The sequence below is a fragment of the Mizuhopecten yessoensis genome, unplaced genomic scaffold (genome assembly GCF_002113885.1).
Source record: "Mizuhopecten yessoensis strain PY_sf001 unplaced genomic scaffold, ASM211388v2 scaffold5789, whole genome shotgun sequence".
NCBI classification, from domain to species: Eukaryota; Metazoa; Mollusca; class Bivalvia; order Pectinida; family Pectinidae; genus Mizuhopecten; species Mizuhopecten yessoensis.
The window spans coordinates 459,089-478,266 of NW_018406224.1; the positions used below are offsets into that span (position 1 = coordinate 459,089).

Genomic DNA, 19,178 nt, shown 5'->3' on the forward strand with positions numbered 1-19,178 from the left:
AGAATTAAAGCCTGACAACTCCACATGATTCCTTTTGTCCCTGAGCCCTGTGACATAGTGCTATGTATACTGAGATTGGAGATATAGGTCAACCGAATTGATATTTATATACCAAGCGAAGAGTAATGTCCGATCTACTCGCGAGCATGTCCGACTGCCGAGTTTGTAGTTTATGCTTTTTATCACTTTGATAGTTCTCTTATCCGTTAAAATGAATCAATTTCAAGGTCGATTCGAAGTAAACATTTTTATACTCTCGTGTTTAGTATGCAAACAACCTAACTACACACGGGATACTCTCCTCTGTTTTTTGCCCAATAAAAAAAACAAATACATGTCTAGTCGAAATGAACATTTATTTGATTAAAATGCCAGTAATGAAATTATGACCAATATATACATTTTGATGGTATAAAGGCAACAAAAGATTGGGGATCTTCAATAGAAAATCATATTTGCAATTGTTTTAACCATAATAAACAACCATACAATAAAACAATATTCCTTTATGAGATATAGCATATACTTAGCGATGCTAATATGCATGTTCGGTCGCTTTCAACTTGAATCTTAAATTTAAAGTGTAAACTTTATCTGGAATGACCTGGCTTAGGTTTTCCTAATTACGTCATATGTAAACGCTTACGTGACAATGCTTTTGTTTCATTAGAAATGGTTATAGCAAGTACAAGAGAATGAACAACCATCAAGTGTACAGTATCGAATGATCAGGTTGACGAACTGTTGTCTATTTAGAAATACATAGAAAAAGGGGAATGTGTGTTTTATGACTTATGTCAGGCAATATGTGTATTGTGCATATTGCAGAACTATTGAAAAGAGGTGGGGCGCGATACAGCTTTTTATTGGCCCTCTATGCCATTAATTAGCGCAACGAAATGTTAGCAATAGCATCAATGGACAAACACATATATCAGTGTACACTGCATGTTACTAGTATACGAGAACGGATTTATATACCGATGCTTGTAAGTACAAATCAATATCTGGTTTGAGCTAAAACTTTTTATAAAATATGATAGGAAATACCATGGCATTGTATTAGAACGGATGGTGAACATTTGTGTGAAAACAGTATGCTCTAATAAATTAAAAGTTATAAAAAAAAAATCAGATCGTTAGTTTACCTAATCAACCACATTTAACAGTTATTACATACTCATTGATTTCCACGATGAAACATTTTATAAGAAATTAAAAACTTTGCTCAAACTGTATAGGATATTCTATCCTGTCCACGGACGATGGGAAGCACACGTGCTTGTCGGCCTTTAATACAAACATTTTAACACTATCGCTTAGTGTTTCTTATCGTACTTAAGTCATATATAAGGCAGTGACTTTGTGACTGTCAACACTTCAAACGATAAGGAACGGAAGTAAATGAATATAAACAGCACGTAAGGGTAAACAGCAATATAATATCCAGGTAATTGTGTTTCCAGTATGTCGTTTACCGAGTTATACTGGTCACGTTGTTGTGTGTCCAGGAAGTCGTATACCGAGTTATACCGGTCACGTGGTTGGGTGTCCAGGAAGTCGTATACCGAGTTGTAATGGTCACGTGGTTGTGTGTCCAGGAAGTCGTATACCGAGATATACCGGTCACGTGGTTGTGTGTCCAGGAAGCCGTATACCGAGTTATACCGGTCACGTTTCTGTGTGTCCAGGAAGTCGGATACCGAGTTGTACTGGTCACGTGGTTGTGTGCCCAGGAAGTCGTATACCGAGTTATACCGGTCACGTTTTTGTGTGTCCAGGAAGTCGTATACCGAGTTATACCGGTCACGTTTCTGTGTGTCCGGTATGTCGTATACCGAGTTATACCGGTGACGTGGTTATATGTCCAGTATACATGATTCTCTTCTGCAACAGGCTTTATGGGTTTTTCTTATATAATGTCTTCTGGAAGCATCAAAATAGACTACTTTAAAATAGTAAAACGTCTTGATGTGCCAAATGAAAAGACAATTTAGCTGCCACCAAATTCAAAAGAAAGAAGAAAAACAGTAAAATGCAAAAGTGTTATCTAAACCGTAATATGAACTCAAAATCTATAAAACTGGTCCCATACATTAACTTTTTTTGAAAGATATACATAGATACTATTGAAAAGGTACAAGGAGAATAAAAACAGGTTTATCGGATGAGTAGGCTTTTTCTGCTTTACTGACAATGAAACTACAGGTTTGTTGTGTTCTAGTAACAACCTCAAAATCGTCTTTCTTGTTGTATGGCAGGTATGCCCTGGACAACATGTCGACTATGATCAGTTCCTTTCCTGTTTGTGGACTAGTTTGAAGGTGTACCTTTGCAAACGTAGCAACATTCGTTGCAGTCTGGGAGGTATCTGTGATAGTGGCTTTTTTATTATTGCTTCCAAAGGTTTGTGATCTGACTCAACAATTACATTTCTACCATATGTGTATTGATGAAATTCTCCAGTCCAACCAGAACAGCTAAAAGTTCCTTTTTGATTTGGGTGTATCTTGTTTCTGCCTCTGTCAGAGCTCTTGAAGCAAATGCTATAGGCCGACGACCATGTAATGCTACACCGCCTAGTCCAGACGTTGATACCTCAACACTAACTGAATGTGACCGTCTTGTTAACATCATATTATGTCAATATTGGTTCCCTTGACAGGATTTCCTTAATCTTTGTAAAGGCATTTTCTTGTTCATGTGACCAGTTAAAGACTGTGTCCTTCCTGAATAACACTCTGATAGGCTGAGTGATCTCCGACAAATAAATTCACGTCTGGATTCTTCACAAATTAACTTCCAAAAATAACTCTCTCGTGGAGGGCAAGGTCGGATTTACGGTGTTCATTGTATTTATCCATGCGCTAAATTTGTTCCGGGAAAAAATCGAAACAATATCAAATCTAACTTTCAGCTCAGAGTTCTATTGATCAACTTAAATCACCCTATATACATATCATACACAATTGTATTGATACTGAATTGTGAAATAACATTGAAGTGTTTGTTTGTTTGCCAAAAAATCGAAAAAATCGTCGAAAAAAAACCAATTACAAAAAAAATGATTACGTATATCATTCATCGATTGTTGGCTATTAATAAAATCAACAACTGCTAGTGGTAAGTGCAAACAGCAAATTTCATACCAAATATATGAACCCGTATAACTCGAATACTCTGATAACTCGAAGTTTTTCCACGACCCCGTCGACTTCGAGCCAACGAGGTTCGACTTTATATAGACGCTTTACAAATTTATACAAGTTGGAAAAATACCAACATATAAGTCAATTGTATATCAAAGTGCATACACCTACGTTAAAATGACGTAATCATTAGCTTTGTTCGGTGATATCTATATTTAAGGTAGTGGTGTAGTAATCCGTGTATAGTAGGTATTATTAGACCTTACATAGGTAATGAGGTAAGCTAATGAACTTTGAAAATAAAATAGATATGTTTCATGCTTTTGTGTTAGGAATTTCCAAGTAAACTGAAATTGTCAAATAAAAAGTCAGGAAATTCAGAGGCACTATTATTAAAAAAATAAGTATGAAATAGTATAGCCAAAAGATAGTTGGGTCAGTACATTATTTACTGGTACTATAAACAATAAATGTTTTGTCAATATCGACTGCTACTAATACCCACATAAGGTACACTGTACTGTATTATATGAACTTAAAAATAGATATACTTCATGAAATCCTTTAGTTTGTCAATATTGTTTCGGACTAATACCTGAATGAGATATGCTATGGATATATATAAATAGTTGTATTTTAGGAAAACCCTTGATTTATCAACATTGGCTTTGATAAATACCATAATGAGGTAATGTATGTACAGTACACATAAATATTTGTACTTCAGGAAAACCCTGTAGATTTTGTCAGTACTGGCTCGGACTAATGCCTGAATAAGGTAACACATTGATTTTTAAATACTTTCATTGGAAATACCCATTTCCCCGATACTTGATATCATCTATATCGAATGAGGACACGGACTTCGCAGAAGAATTTAATTCATTCCACAGGCTCATACACAATAGTTTGTAGACGACATCGATCATTCTCCAGACCCCTAGTCTCAAGGTATGTTACTCTTTACTACACAAACTTCTGTTGTTCTGGAATGATTATGATTCTTCGTCGTTAATAGTCTTCATCTACACTGTAGTCGCTCCTGTTTATAATTCTATCTGCATACCTAGGCTACTTGGAGTGTTCACGTAGCTTTCTCTTTTCCTTGTGTTGAGAGGCGTACCAGACTCAAATCAAGATGTTGTGTAAAAAATCGTTAACACATGTCTAAGTAACGTATTTGAAATATACAGAGTTAATGTTAATTTGAGAAGCGTGATGCCTAGATGTATTACTTAACTTAAGATAATGTGATATCATAACATTCAATGTTGTCATTTTTGAGCTTGACATGTGTCAATGCATTTAGGTTCACGATATGCACGGATATGTAATTCTTATGTTAATCGCAACATGTTTTATCGTCATTACTGTGCGGACATATGATTTCGTGAGATAAATCATTGAGGAATGCTTTGATTTCAATAACATTTTCTACACAGACTTGATGAAAAACCCACTGTATTTTGATTTTGAACCATATCTGTAAATCAGCATGGCCGCCAGCGGCCATCTTGGACTTTGTGAAAAATGACATGGTTTCCTTGTGATAAAAGTAAAGGAATGCATGATGTCTATGAAATTTCCTACATTTGCTTAAGATATGAAGATTTTACTCAAGTTCTGTTTTGATCTAGAATGCAAATCAGAATGTTCACCAGGATTGAGCAGACGACGCATTAACTTCTGTAGAATTCTCGTTTCATTATGTTTGTTAAACATTGCTGTGTGGCACACGAGTAGGTTTCCCGCACCTAGTAGCAACATTTAACTGTATTGATCCAAATATACCACTGTCTGGTGAACGCACTATGTTACTGCGGATGCGCAGTCAAAATATTGATAGTTTTGTAAGCTCGATACCTTTAACTAAAAAGTATTGTTCGGTTACAATCGTGATTTAAAAATAGTGAATACACAAGTTACAACTCGATATTATGCTGTTCCTCTTAACACAACACTCAAAACAAGTTAACTGTTTTTGAAAAGATATCTGAATTGATTCAAAATGATTTATCAAGCTAACCAATCATGTTTTCACACTAACCTTTCAGTCACAAAGGGAGATAATACGATATATCAGGATGGAATGTGAATGTATGTAAGACGACGTTGAATGAAGAGTACTGTATCCAAGTGATTCCGAGGTATGCATATTATCACAGATATGATTTTTAATAAGCCAGTTATCATGTAAAAGTGCACATCTGCTAACAACCAGGATCGTAACTGACCGTCAATACAACACAACACAGAATCCATAGGTAAGCACATATATATATATATGAATGAGTTACAGTTATCTCCCTTCCATTATCACAAAAAGAAATACGAACATTGCTTTAAATAGTTTTCATGCTAATGAAAAATAAAATGACTAACAACATATTTAAATCAATTGGGTCTCATAACTGAAAACGGGAAAACTTGATAATAGATGCCTCCACCTAGAGAGTCCGGAAACATAAAATAATAATTGACCAAGAAATGCTGATCAGAGTTGTTGTTGCCGTTCATCGCTATCCTTGGCGAATACGTAAATATGCTTTTCTTTTCCTTCGATTTCCATTTTTTTCATTTGGTAGCTAAAATGTTAAATGAAAACGCCCTGTTTACCTTAAACGTAAACCCATATTTTGTTTAGATATTTTAACATGTTTTGCTCACTTTTTCACCTCCAGTACTGTTTACTATATATTTCAAAGGCTGTGTTTACTTCTAAAAGAAAATGTCAATTTTTATCTAATATATTTGCGGAAGATTAGGGGTACAGGTAAAGAAGATAATAGTTTGATTGATTGATCTATTTAAATATTTGTTTTTCTCTACAGAAATTGTTACAAGCCAGTTATGCCACTTGTACACCTGAAGCCCGTAGTTTTCTATCACCTATTGTCGTATTAAACAGTCTTAGGCTTTCACACGGTTGTCTCCATATTTGTTCGTTTCATTACGAATATTCCTTTATAAAAAAAGAAAAAGACGTTCATCACAAATTCATTACCAAAGTCATTCAAAGTTACATGTATGCTGTTATATTTTCAATACCTGATTTGAATTACCTATCACGTCTTAAATTTGTGTACATAACTTTAGCGTGACACCAATATTTTTTACATGTTGTTATGGCAAGCCAGCTTAACATTTATTCAAGGAGCAATGTCGACCATGTAAACAAATATATCAGATATCTTATATAACATGAGATATCTTATATACTATATAAAACATCTTAAATAGTTTGTAAGATATCTCGTATATAATATATCTAATTTTCTATTTAAGATATTGTATATTATAACATAGAAGATATTTTGTAATATAATATACAAGATATCTTATATAGCTATATCAGATAGCTTATATAATTAAAATCTCGTTACTAAATAAGTTATCTTATATAGGAACAAGATTTCAACAAGATGTCGAAAATGAAGTTTCACCGTCCGGAAGTATTGGAAATGTCAGCTTCTGCTTTGGCCACAATAACAGAGGCGAGTCCGAATGGTTTTTAATGCCACGAAATCTCATTCTATTTAATATATATCTAAATGTATATAGCAACGAGATTTCAATAATTATATACATTATATGAGATACATGTTTCTCTTACCCTGGACAGGGATATCCACCATTTTACCGGTGTGTGATTTTCTTATCTCACCCTAGGGTTGAGACAAGCTACACGTGCTCTGTGCACGTTCTCAACAATTCTATGCCGTCAAAACAACAATACCATGACGTCACGGCAATAATACAATGACGTCATGTCGACAATTCAATCGCATCGTATCAACATTGTCTTGAATTGATGTAACGGCAGTATTATTTAGATAAGAGGGTAACAGGGTAAGAGAAAAATAATCATTCACCTCCTTGGGAGTAAGACGGGGGATCTCAACCCTCGGGGTAATATTCTTTAGCTTTCAAACACTCGGCAAGCCTCGTGTTTGGCAACTTAAGGATCTTACCCCTCGGGTTGAGATCCCCCTGTCTCACCCCCAAGGGGGTGAAAGATTCTATTATTCTCTTACCCTGGACATGTGTATATGACAATGGTATGACGTCACTTCAACAATAAAATGACGTCACGTCAACAATCCATCAACGTCACGTCAACCCTGAATTTAGCATGTAACGTTATCATTATATTGTGTCTATGATACACATTAGGAGAACAGGGTAAGAGAAAAAGAATCATGCACCCCTTTGTTGGTAAGATAAAGAAATCTCAACCCTCGGGGAAAGAATCTTAAGTTGCCAAACACTCGGCAAAGCCTCGTGTTTGGCAACATAAGAATCTTCCCCCCTCGGGTTGAGATCCCCCGATCTCACCCTCAAGGGGGTGAAAGATTCTATTAATCTTATATACTATTTAGGATATCTGATATAGTAAATGATAAGTCTGATACACGGTATAAGATATCTTATATAATATATTTGATATCTTATATACTTATATTTTACCGATGTGGGAAATTTCAATATTACACCCCATTTCACGTGACGTGATGTCACAATGGCTCAACAATGACGTGACGTGACGAGTTTGGAAAAAGAAAAATCCGATGGCGCAATGCGGAAGAGGCGACGTGATTAAATCAAAACCTTTTACGAAACATTTACTTTACACATTAGAAAAATGAGATTAATTTCTCTGCACAAGCATTGTTTGCATATGTGGGGTTTGCTTAATCTCGCTGACTGATTCGTTTACGTCTAAAATGGTCAGGGGGAAAAGTTGATATTTTAAAAATGGTAGAAAGTCCAAACGCAGTTTTGTTATTTCTGAGCTTATCATTGTAGTAGGAATGAGGTGAAAAAACTTTTTTTTCACGTCCAAAGGTGCACACTAAAGAAATTCCATCCTTGGGATTTTCAAATTTGGCAAAACCCTCGACAAAGCCTTGGGTTTTACAAAATTTGAAAACCCCTCGGGTGTAATTTCCTATCCTACACCCCTGGGCACGAAAGAGTCTAATAATATTAAATACGATATCTCATCTTTATTTTATATAATGATATAAAACTTGTTATATAATTCGATGAGTTACAGGATCGACACTGCTACTTGAAGAGATGTTCAGTTGGCTTGCCATATGTTGTTGCAGTTATTGGATATTGGAAAGACACAAACCTGATGAATACTGCCAATTCGAATCAATTCATAAAATTCCAATTTGAAAACCCCCACATGATTTCAATCCGTGTGACTTTGTGATTTTGTACAGTGATGTGTTTAGGATCCCTATCCCACTCTACGTTGGTTTCCTATACAGTTACTTAACCTTAGGATCCCTCTCCCACTCTACTTTGGTTTCCTATACAGTTACCTCCCTTTAGCTTCGTTTTGGATATAACTGTAGAACAATTTGGCCTGGACAATTCCGTCGAGCAAGAAGCGTAGTCGATTTAATCGATAACTCGCTAGTCTAAAGTTTAGGGTTCGAATCTGGGTTTTGTCCTCGGTGACTTTTTACACCCAGAACACTGTTGTTGATTATATTTTGTTTATTTCATCTTCATCATTTCTCATAAGAGTCCCGCAAAGGAACTTTTCTTTTCAGAAATGATTGATCAAAGCTAAAGTTTCCAATACTTATTTACAGTTTTTTGGTAGTGGTACGGGGATCTTTTCTATTATCAATTTCAAAATATGACCCCTCCGACGATGAATTAACCATATTCAATGAATTGTATGTTGACATTGTGAGTTTTTGTCTACTTTTATTGCAGATTGCAAAGTAAGGAAAATGGAAAGCGAAAAAAACAACGCTCTGCGTTCGCCTGTAAAAAGGAGCAAAGTAGCGTATGTACCAAATAATCAACAAGAGATTTCTACATTCGTGATTACTGGTCTTACCGGCAGCGCTTTTCTTCCGTTAAATCCAAGTGTTCTCGAGATAAGTCTACTAGCCATCGAGCGTTCAGATATTCTTCTGTTGGCCGGACAAGGGCCACCCAGAGCCCTAAATAGACTGACACTGACTTTCAAACCCAAAATATCACCAATACCTATCAGAGCCATGCAAAATACAGGTACAGTATAACTACAAATAAGCAAATGAATTTGGTAAGCAAGAGTTGTCAAAGTAAAAAATTATGAACCTCTAAAATATGGGTTCACCCTAATTAAAGCAGCTATAAGGTATCATTTATAACCCATCTCGTCTTCCGGAAGACCATATGGTCCAGAAGGATGAGCGTCTCCCGCTTTATTGACGACATCAGCCATGTAAATCTTGGTCAAAATCCAATTAATGTCACACCCGCACAGCGACAATCGGGGAAGTTGCAACAAAACAACAGCTTACACTAATGAGCATTATAAATAAGACCTTCATATCTAATTCAATAATCAAATCAAATCATGATGCCAAACATAAAATCGACACAACAATGTCATCAATCTGCATCACTGGAAACTCTGTATTATAAATCAGCGCTAAACATTTATCATGTTAATCACGATATTCGGAGCAAGATTTAATCACGCGAGGATGTATCTCTCAAGCATTGGAAATTGTGCGTAAGGAAAATCAAATAGTTCACATATTTTACCGATATATAAAAGATTAGTGCCAATATGATAGAATTATACGATAACAGTCAGTTAAATAGTTCTACTTGTCCCACTGTTTCTGCGGTCAATATAATTAAAGTAAAGGTAGCACACGATGGATCTAAATCACACAATGCAACATTGTTTTTGCGTTCTTTCGATCATAAAAGTTCTGATTTCATTGCGTTACATACTACATTACAATATTTTCACGTTTCCGAATGCCATCCGATAAGTAACTGTACATTTTGAAATCAAGCCATTTGGAATAGAACTTTAAAAGATGATTTTGCGAAAAGAATAAACAAATTATAATGTCAGTGTATATATAGCCCATTTTGGGTGATACATGTACATCGTACGTGAATGCTCGCTAACTACATGTATTTGAATTTGTAACAATCTTCCTTAAAGGAGGAAAAGAAAATTCATTAGCTCAAATGATAGAAGCAATTTACAATTAACGCATATACAAGTAATAGGAAATATCTATTAATCCCCCATTGTCAAAGCTGCAAATATATGATGTTGACATTTCTGGAAGTTTTTTGTACTCATTGCCTATCATACTTCTGAACAGTATGTTGGTGTTGATTGATACTTAACGTTTCCTTTTGTTGCAGGATTGCTGGATAGCTCTGTTGAACATGGCCACGTGATGGGTGACGAAGACGTGACGATAATAGACAAGTTTTTAGAACGACTGCCTAGACCAGTATGTCTTGTGTCTTATTCAGGAGATTTATACGATTATAGGGTCATCAAAAATGAATTAAAGAGACTACATAAAACAATTAGCAAGGACTGGCTACTTTGTACAAATCTCCATAAGGCCGTTCGTCAATTTCGACCAGGGCTCGATTCGTATGATTTGAACAACGTATACAAAGTGGTTTACAACGGACAAAACCAAAACACAGATGAGTCAGCGGAATGTGTTGTGCGCATGCTCACAGAAATTATTTCATGCACACCCGGAGTTATTGGATGGATGGATTTGAATAATGGGTTGTTTTAATACTACATTGTACTGTACACTAAATCAATGTTCAGGCAACACAATAATGGATTGTTTTAATACTACATTGTACTGTACACTAAATCAATGTTCATGCCACACAATAATGGGTTGTTTTAATACTACATTGTACTGTACACTAAATCAATGTTTAGGCCACACAATAATGGGTTGTTTTAATACTACATTGTACTGTACACTAAAGCAATGTTCAGGCGACACAATAACGGGTTGTTTTAATACTACATTGTACTGTACACTAACTCAATGTTCATGCCAAACAATAATGGTTTGTTTTAATACTACATTGTACTGTACACTTAAGCAATGTTCATGCCACACAATTTGAATGATAATGTGCATTGGCCTGCCACGCTGAACGAGTCTGTCATCTACTTTAGTGGTATTTTGTGAAATATTGTACAACGATTCCCTCAGCCAATGAACACATGTATATAAGGTAGGATTCAAGAATTGTGGTCCGCACGGAGTAACAAGGAACCAAGCAAAAATGTAGAGTAGCCAAACATGTTGATTTATGGACACAAACATTCCTGTACATGTAAATGGGTGGATTGCCTTGAAAGTTTGACAAATTCCTTTGTCTGTACTGTTGTTATTACTTATTTGTTTATGTCTCTATTTAAAGTACATGTTTTGTTGTTCGGATAAAGTGTCCTATTGGATCACGCCGTCGGTATTACTTCTGAGACCTACATGCATTGTTTACAGTTTTTAGTTGCTATATAACCACTTACCTACTTACTACTGTAACAGATTAGTTATTTTAACCACATTACCAGTAGAAGAGTTATAGTAGAAGTGTGATGTATAGTTGGTCTGTTTCTACGACATTTTATCTGTAAAGTAATTGATGTTTAGAGCGAGCTTACCTTATTTATTATTTCATCAATAGTAGGTATTAATCTAGTAGATCTTGGCCTGGAATAATCTATTTCGTAGACAAATGGTATTACTATACAGCTGAGTAATAACTCATTGTCATCCAAAAGGTAGTGGTTTACATAATATCAAAAATGATTTCATTGTCAATGCTATCATCTTTACTATTTGTACGCAAACATTAAGATCGGGCTTGCCCGGCTCGTCTCTGCCATTGATCTATATGCTGATATAGGGCGTTAATATGCTAATATGTCTTTTTGATTGATATACATTGTATATAGATGTAGTAGTTTTTACGTTTCAGTATCATAATCATCATCTGTTAACTTTATGTTGTACATGAATTTGAATGTACATGCAATTATAAGCGTAAGTGTTAATAAACCGATTGATTAACACATAATTACGTTTTAATTGATTTGAATGCTGAACTAGATAGCGTCACAACAAATGCTTAAAATATAACACGTGATAATTTGTAGTTAAAATTCATTCTGGCAAGGTCCACTTGAACTCCTTCCTAAGGAATTAAATGTAGCCAAAGATGTAAGCAAATAATGTTACAAAATGTTTGGAAGACCCATTTCCCCTTGTGTTGTATTTTTAAATTTGTTTCAGAACTATTTAAAGATACTTTTTAACCTTTATTTCCACTAATGGGTCCTAAGTGGACAACATGACCAAATAGTTCAGTTAATGTTTCCTATATTTTGTTTCATGCACCGAACCATTGAATTGGTGCTTCCTCATTCATTTAAACATATAATGTTAAAAGGTCAATGTAAGGGGTTTGGCACAAGCTCTAACAACAAACCTGATCCTCTACACTATACAGTAACTATATATAGATAGCACGTAATGAAAATAAGTGGAAAGATACATTTGTTATATTTGATATGACGAATACTTCACGAAAGTGAAGAATGAAGTTGTAAAAGGGTTAACGTTCTTGTTGAAATAGTTGCCCATTTATTGGTTTCAAATTATTTTATGAATAATCGTAACGCAAGTATGACATTAACACCATTTATTGCATGTACATGATTTGTTTCTCCCGATAAAAGGTTCCCAGGACAAGGGCAGAAAAGAGCATTTATCAAACGATCATAATCGCACATTAAAAATAAACAGAAAAACATTATCTTATTTGAAATTATTATACTACCCTTGTTATCACCCACTGCACCTGTAAATAATTTTCACTAGTTATCGAGAAACAAGTCTTCTTCAATACCTCCTAATGCAACCGGAAGTGAAGTGGACAGAATTAAGAAGCGCCTCAAGAAGCGACTGACGCTTACAACGGTGTCACAATCAATGAACCAATGAACTAGAAAAAACTCGGTCACGTGCACTGTAGAACAGACAGAAACCAAGATGGCGGACGAGCAGCTCAAGCAGTTCAAAATTTGAAAGAACTTATCACAGCTCTTGATAGCAAATTATGTAACAAAATAGGGGAAGTAAACGCAAAAATTGACACTTTCGATGCTACTGTAGAACAATGTGAGCATGGAATGAACAGAAAGTTGACGACGAAGTTGACACGATGAAAAATGCGGTTTACGAGATGAAGCAGTCGGCGGATTTTTGCTCAAACAAATTCGACGATATGCAGAGTAATGTGGCCGAACTTCTGAAAGTAAAGCAAGAACTAATGGAAAATATTAAATATCTCGAGAACCAACAGAAATACCAGGATGGTAGAAGTAGGAAATATAATGTTTCGATATTTGGTCTCCCAGATGGTGACAAAGCGACGGAACTACAAATTCGGGAACTTATGTGTATCGGTATGAAATTTGACGGGAAGATTGTTGAAAAGATCATAATACATAACACATATAGGGTACCTAGACGCAAAACATCAGAAAACAATCGAAACGATCGCGAGGAGAGAGACACTAGACCCGAGACAGTCATAGTGAGGTTTGTGTGCATGAGAAACAGAGATCTTGTCCTAAAAAACGCGAGAAATATTGACAGAGCCTCAAAGATCACTGTTCGTACTGATTAACCGACCACCTCAAGACCAACAGATATGAACTTCTCAAAATTGGCTACCAGCTAAGAAAAACCAAGCAAGTGCAAACAGTGGTTATGGAAAGTAAGATCGATGTTTGGCTAATGACCAGGATATCGGCCCAGGACAAATGGAAGAAATGTTCAATCGAGTAATGAACTTGAACTGTCAAATTGAAACACAGACTTACTATTAAATTAATTATGTCTTATACCAAATGTTCTGCATTCCAAAAATATTAAGCTAACTGTATTCCTCGTCCCATGGACATTCCCAGACAAAAAGGGGAATGGGCTTAAAGTGTAGTTTGTTCGCCCAAACCCGACTAACTCAATACCCACTATTTCTCTTCTTAAAAACCCCCACCTATACAATACCCTACCTTGTGATCATGACCCTTACCTAAGTAAAAGATGTTTGGTCGGGATTGGATAGGCAGACAGATGACAGTTTAACATTGGCCCTAAAAAACTTGAGTAGTAATAGTCTACTTGTTAACTATGAAACTGCAGAGATGAAATACTAGTCAAAATTATCTCAAGTTTTCACATTTTTTATCCAATACTCGTATGGTTAATAAAATAGTAGATTTTTCTACATGTACTTTTTGGGCTTACCTTACCGCATCGGTTTTGCAATGGGCGAGTGCCTAATATACAATTAATATACCCCTATGGGTCATACACATGGTTCCTGCGTACTGTTTTGGAATTGTTAAAAATTAAGATGTATTATATATATATAATAACTATGTCATGTCCAAGACCCATGCAGGACATATGCGGTGGGTACCTATTAGTTAAATAGCCAGCTAGGCTTTATTTACATATATATGTGTATATATGTGTATGCGTATATATGTGTATATATGTGTATGTGTATATATGTGTATATATGTGTATATATGTGTACCCTGTAATTTTCCCAGGGAAAAATTTAAACTCACTTTTGGGAGTGAGCCAACTGGATCACGGAATTTACAATATGTTGTATCGCATTTTATGTAATTTTTGTTTTGTGTGTCTAAGATGTGAGAAACTTTGCAGAAACATGTACTTTTTTAGCGTAAAAATGTACAATAACTTTGGTATATGTGCTTGTAAAATAATTATACAGATATATTATGTCTAGTTTATATTTTTTAACCCTAAACTGTAGAGGGTTGGGCGATAAAGCCAAACGTAGGGATGTTTTTAAATACCTGAGAGACAAAAAAAGTTCAATATATTGCCTTCAAGATACCCATTTCACACAAACAGAGCAGTCGTATATTAGAGCCCAATGGGGGTACAATATTTATACCAGCCATGGTACAATGTTTATACCAGCCATGGTACAATGTTTATACCAGCCATGGTACAAGCCATTCAAGAGGAGTTGCATTTCTATTTAGTAATAATTTCGAAGTGAAAATATTAAATGAAAATGCTGATGAGGCAGGTAATTTAATATCATTAGAACTAGAAATTGAAAAAGAATATACAATCCTACTTATTAATATATATGGTCCAAATAGGGACACCCCTGAGTTCTATGAAACCTTAAATAGCATTCTACTAGAATCAGTTTGTGATTTTAGCATTGTTTGTGGAGATTTAAACCTAGTTCAGGACCCAAATATTGATTGTCATAACTATAACACATTAAATAATCCAAGATCTCGAAATACTCTCCTTGAGCTCAAAGAAATAGATAAACTCAAAGATCCTTGGAGAGTACATAACCCAGACCTACGTCGCTATACCTGGTTTAGGAAAAACCCTATAAAGAAAGCCAGATTTGACTTCTTTCTGATTTCCGAAGAGTTATTCTCACTAGTAAATAACATTAGCATACTCCCTGGTTATAAAACGGAACACTCGTCTGTAGAAATTGAATTAAAATTAACCGATTTTAAAAAAGGTAAAGGCTTCTGGAAGTTTAACAATTCACTTCTAAAAGACCCTAACTACATTAATAAATTGAAACGAACAATTCTTAAAATTAAAGAGATATATATGCTACCCGTTTACAATATGGTAAACTTAAAAGAAATACATGACACGGATATCCAGTTTATTATAAATGATCAGCTATTTTTTTATTCGAGCTATGACAATTCCATATTCTGCAAAAATTAAAAGAGAAAATACTGCAGCGGGTAAACGGTTACAGTCACAGATTGTCCTACTAGAGAATATTACAGCTGAGTCACCAGACTCCCTGACAATATTAGAACTTCTAGGCGACGCCAAGAAAGAACTCGAAGATGTGCGTAAAGAAAAATTCAAAGGCGCTTTTGTCCGATCTAAGGCAAAGTGGATTGAAGAAGGCGAGAAACCCACAAAGTACTTTCTCAGCCTCGAAAAAATAAACTATGTAAATAAATCTGTTACCCATGTTAGATTAGAGTCAGGTGAAACTGTTAAAGACCAGGAAGATATTCTTGAACAGATTAAATATTTCTATCAAACTCTTTGCAGTAGTAAGGATGAACTTTTAATAAATGTTAAATCAGATGAAATTCTTGGTAATCTAGATGTTCCCAAGTTAAATATGGAAGAAGCTGATATGCTAGAAGGGAAGATTACACATACCGAGGCCCTATCCGCAGTAAAATCACTAAAAAATAATAAATCTCCAGGTTCTGACGGATTTTCCCCTGAATTCTATCTGGTAGATATATAGCGGAAAATACCCGACTACTTTATGACATCTTGTACTATACTGAAAAAGATCTCACACCAGGAATTCTATTATTGATCGATTTCGAGAAGGCATTCGATTCAGTGTCCTGGCAATTTATGTATAATGTGCTAGAGTTTTTTAAGTTTTGTCCTGAATTTACTAAATGGATAAGCATTTTGTATAACGACGCTAAGTTATGTGTACTTCAAAATGTTTTTTATCAACATATTTTAATATAGGGCGGGGCTGCCGTAAAGCGATCCGATCTCGCCATATATATTTCTACTGTGTGTAGAAATAATGGGTATCCTAATAAGGTCTAATCAAGAAATTAAAGGTATTACGTTTGTTAACAAAGAGTATAAACTATTTCAGTATGCTGATGATACTGGTATATTTTTGAATGGTATGGAAAAATCTCTTAAGAAAACTCTTGATCTTCTTGACCAGTTTTCGAAGTATTCCGGCTCGACCCCAAATTTTGAAAAAAATAAGGCAGTCTGGATAGGTTCAAGAAAAAATGCCATAAATAGACTATGTAATGAGTGGAACATTGAGAGGACCAATGAACCGTTCACGGTACTGGGCATCCTATTTAGCTTAAAACTTGAAGAGATATACCAAAATTAAATTTTAAAGCCAAACTTAATGATATCAGTAATACACTAAAACATTGGTATAAAAGAAGACTGATTGTCCTTGGTAAGATTACAGTAGTCAAATTCTATTAATTCCAAAATTGACTCATTTATGTATGAGCTCACCTAAACCAGAAGACAAACTTACTAAAATAATACAAATGTTAACAAGTTGACAACTTTGGGTGACAACTATTACATAAGACTATCACAAAGATTCAAAAACCCTTTTTGGGTGGAAGTTTTTAGAACATTTGCTGAATATATCATAAAACTTAATATTAAACCCCCTGACCTGCTAAAACTACTTTTATGGTTCAATACACAGATAAAGGTAGATAACACCACAGTTTGTTTTATCAAGGAAGGTGTGATAAAGAAATTCAATTTTTATCCGATATGGTTCATATAGAAAATAACCGTCTTTATTCCTATCATGAATTTTGTCGAGTCCATAACTTCCACCCACCTCATACAGTGATCTACGGCTTGACAAGCTCACTTACGCCTTTGTGGCTGACATGTACTTTTTTTATTTCCAAAATTAAATGAAAATACTGAATTAATAAAATTACAAACTATAGTTTTCAACATAACAACAGATGTGATTCTGCAGTGGTTTCAATATAGAATTATACATAGAATACTTGCAACTAACACTTTTCTTACAAAAATGAAAATGAAAAATAACCCACTTTGTACATTCTGCAAACAATCTGAAGAAACTTTACTACACATATTTTTTGAATATGAGCATGTAGAGAGGCTTTGGCTACTTCTTGAAAACTGGATTTTCTCATAAACCTTAACTTTGCAAATAAAGATATTGTATTTGGGAAAATAGGTAAAACATATCATGTGCAGAACATTATTATGCTAATTGTTAAATATTACATTTACAAACAACGTATGAAAGGTGATGCACTTTTCATAGAAAGTGTAAAGAGAGATATAGTGTACAATTATAAAGTGGAAAATATATTGCAACATGTAAAGGGAAACAAAATACCTTTCTCCAAAAATGGAGACTCTTTTCTAACTTAATGATACCATAGCTTATCTACCAAATATTGTGTATTATTCACATATGCACCTATAACTTGTACCTAATTCGATTGCGCCCGAGATGTGTATTATCCCATTTCGAATAATCCATTCCAACTCCAGACCGCTACGGTCACAAATACACAGGTCATACATGTGTAATGCACTTCTCGGAGGGGAATTCGAAAGTTATACTTAAATATCCAAAGTACGAGAGAAAGAGTGTATGCAAGGCGTGTTTTTTGTACTGTCTTTTGTAAAATAACATGTGGAAAAAAAAAAAAATATGTTGAAGAAAAAAAAATTGAGATGTGTCCAGAAGCCATAACGCAGTATAAAACAAATGGAAAGTGTATAGTGAATATACGTGTTATGTAAGTGGACTCAAATGAGTAAAGTTGCAAATATCACCTGCAAATACAAATTAGAAAGAAAATTATTGAGAAAACAAATCACTATTCATTTGAAAAATACCTTAAGACAGCCGCGGACTTAATCCTCTGTTTTATATAAAGAATCTTTAAGTGACGGTTGGATTTCTGTCATTTTTCAATCTTTTAATATGTCTGTTTAGTTAACACATGTTTCGAAAAAAAGTGTGATTTTGTTTGAGCTCAATTTGAAAACAGCAAATTATATTTGTGATTCAACCTACCTCTTTTGGTACCCTAGAAATCACTTTCAGTCAAACATTTGCCTTAGTTTTTGCGCATGTAACACAATCGGACGTCTTTGAACAATTAAAGGAGTCTATAAATACATGGGGCCCAAAAAGGGCATTACAGACACTCATTCTTATTACTTTATCTTGCATATATACTTCTTTGTTGGATACTTTGCATGCATGTATATGATCATACTATCTTGAATGTTTACAAATCATCTTTCCAATTTAATTTTCATATAGCATATATAAGTATATTTTAACTTCGCGTGAATGGATTTTATCCTGTATATCTACACTAAGCTGGATGAATACACTATATAGGTAGATCTAGAGGATAACTATAAAGTGTTGTATTGTGTGTATATAAGTAGATCTAGAGGATAACTATAATGTGTTGTATTGTGTGTATATAGGTAGATCTAGAGGATAACTATAAAGTGTTGTATTGTGTGTATATAGGTAGATCTAGAGGATAACTATAATGTGTTGTATTGTGTGTATATA

The 19,178-nt window shown here is 34.7% G+C and overlaps 1 protein-coding gene across 1 annotated transcript; it reads left to right on the top strand.

Annotated features, from left to right (window-relative positions):
* Positions 1-8,896: 8,896 nt before the first annotated feature.
* Positions 8,897-11,947, top strand: LOC110451098 (three-prime repair exonuclease 1-like). The gene is made up of 2 exons (XM_021498958.1): positions 8,897-9,188; positions 10,335-11,947. The coding sequence occupies exons 1-2, from the start codon at positions 8,903-8,905 to the stop codon at positions 10,727-10,729; spliced, it is 681 nt and encodes a 226-aa protein (XP_021354633.1). The 5' UTR covers positions 8,897-8,902; the 3' UTR covers positions 10,730-11,947.
* The last annotated feature ends 7,231 nt before the right edge of the window (positions 11,948-19,178 follow it).

Bases quoted from the DNA above. Each gene is read 5' to 3' on its own strand.
- LOC110451098 (XM_021498958.1), top strand. From the start codon at position 8,903: ATGGAAAGCGAAAAAAACAACGCTCTGCGTTCGCCTGTAAAAAGGAGC. The intron at 9,189-10,334 runs GTACAGTATAAC...CTTTTGTTGCAG, and splicing joins CAGAGCCATGCAAAATACAG to GATTGCTGGATAGCTCTGTT.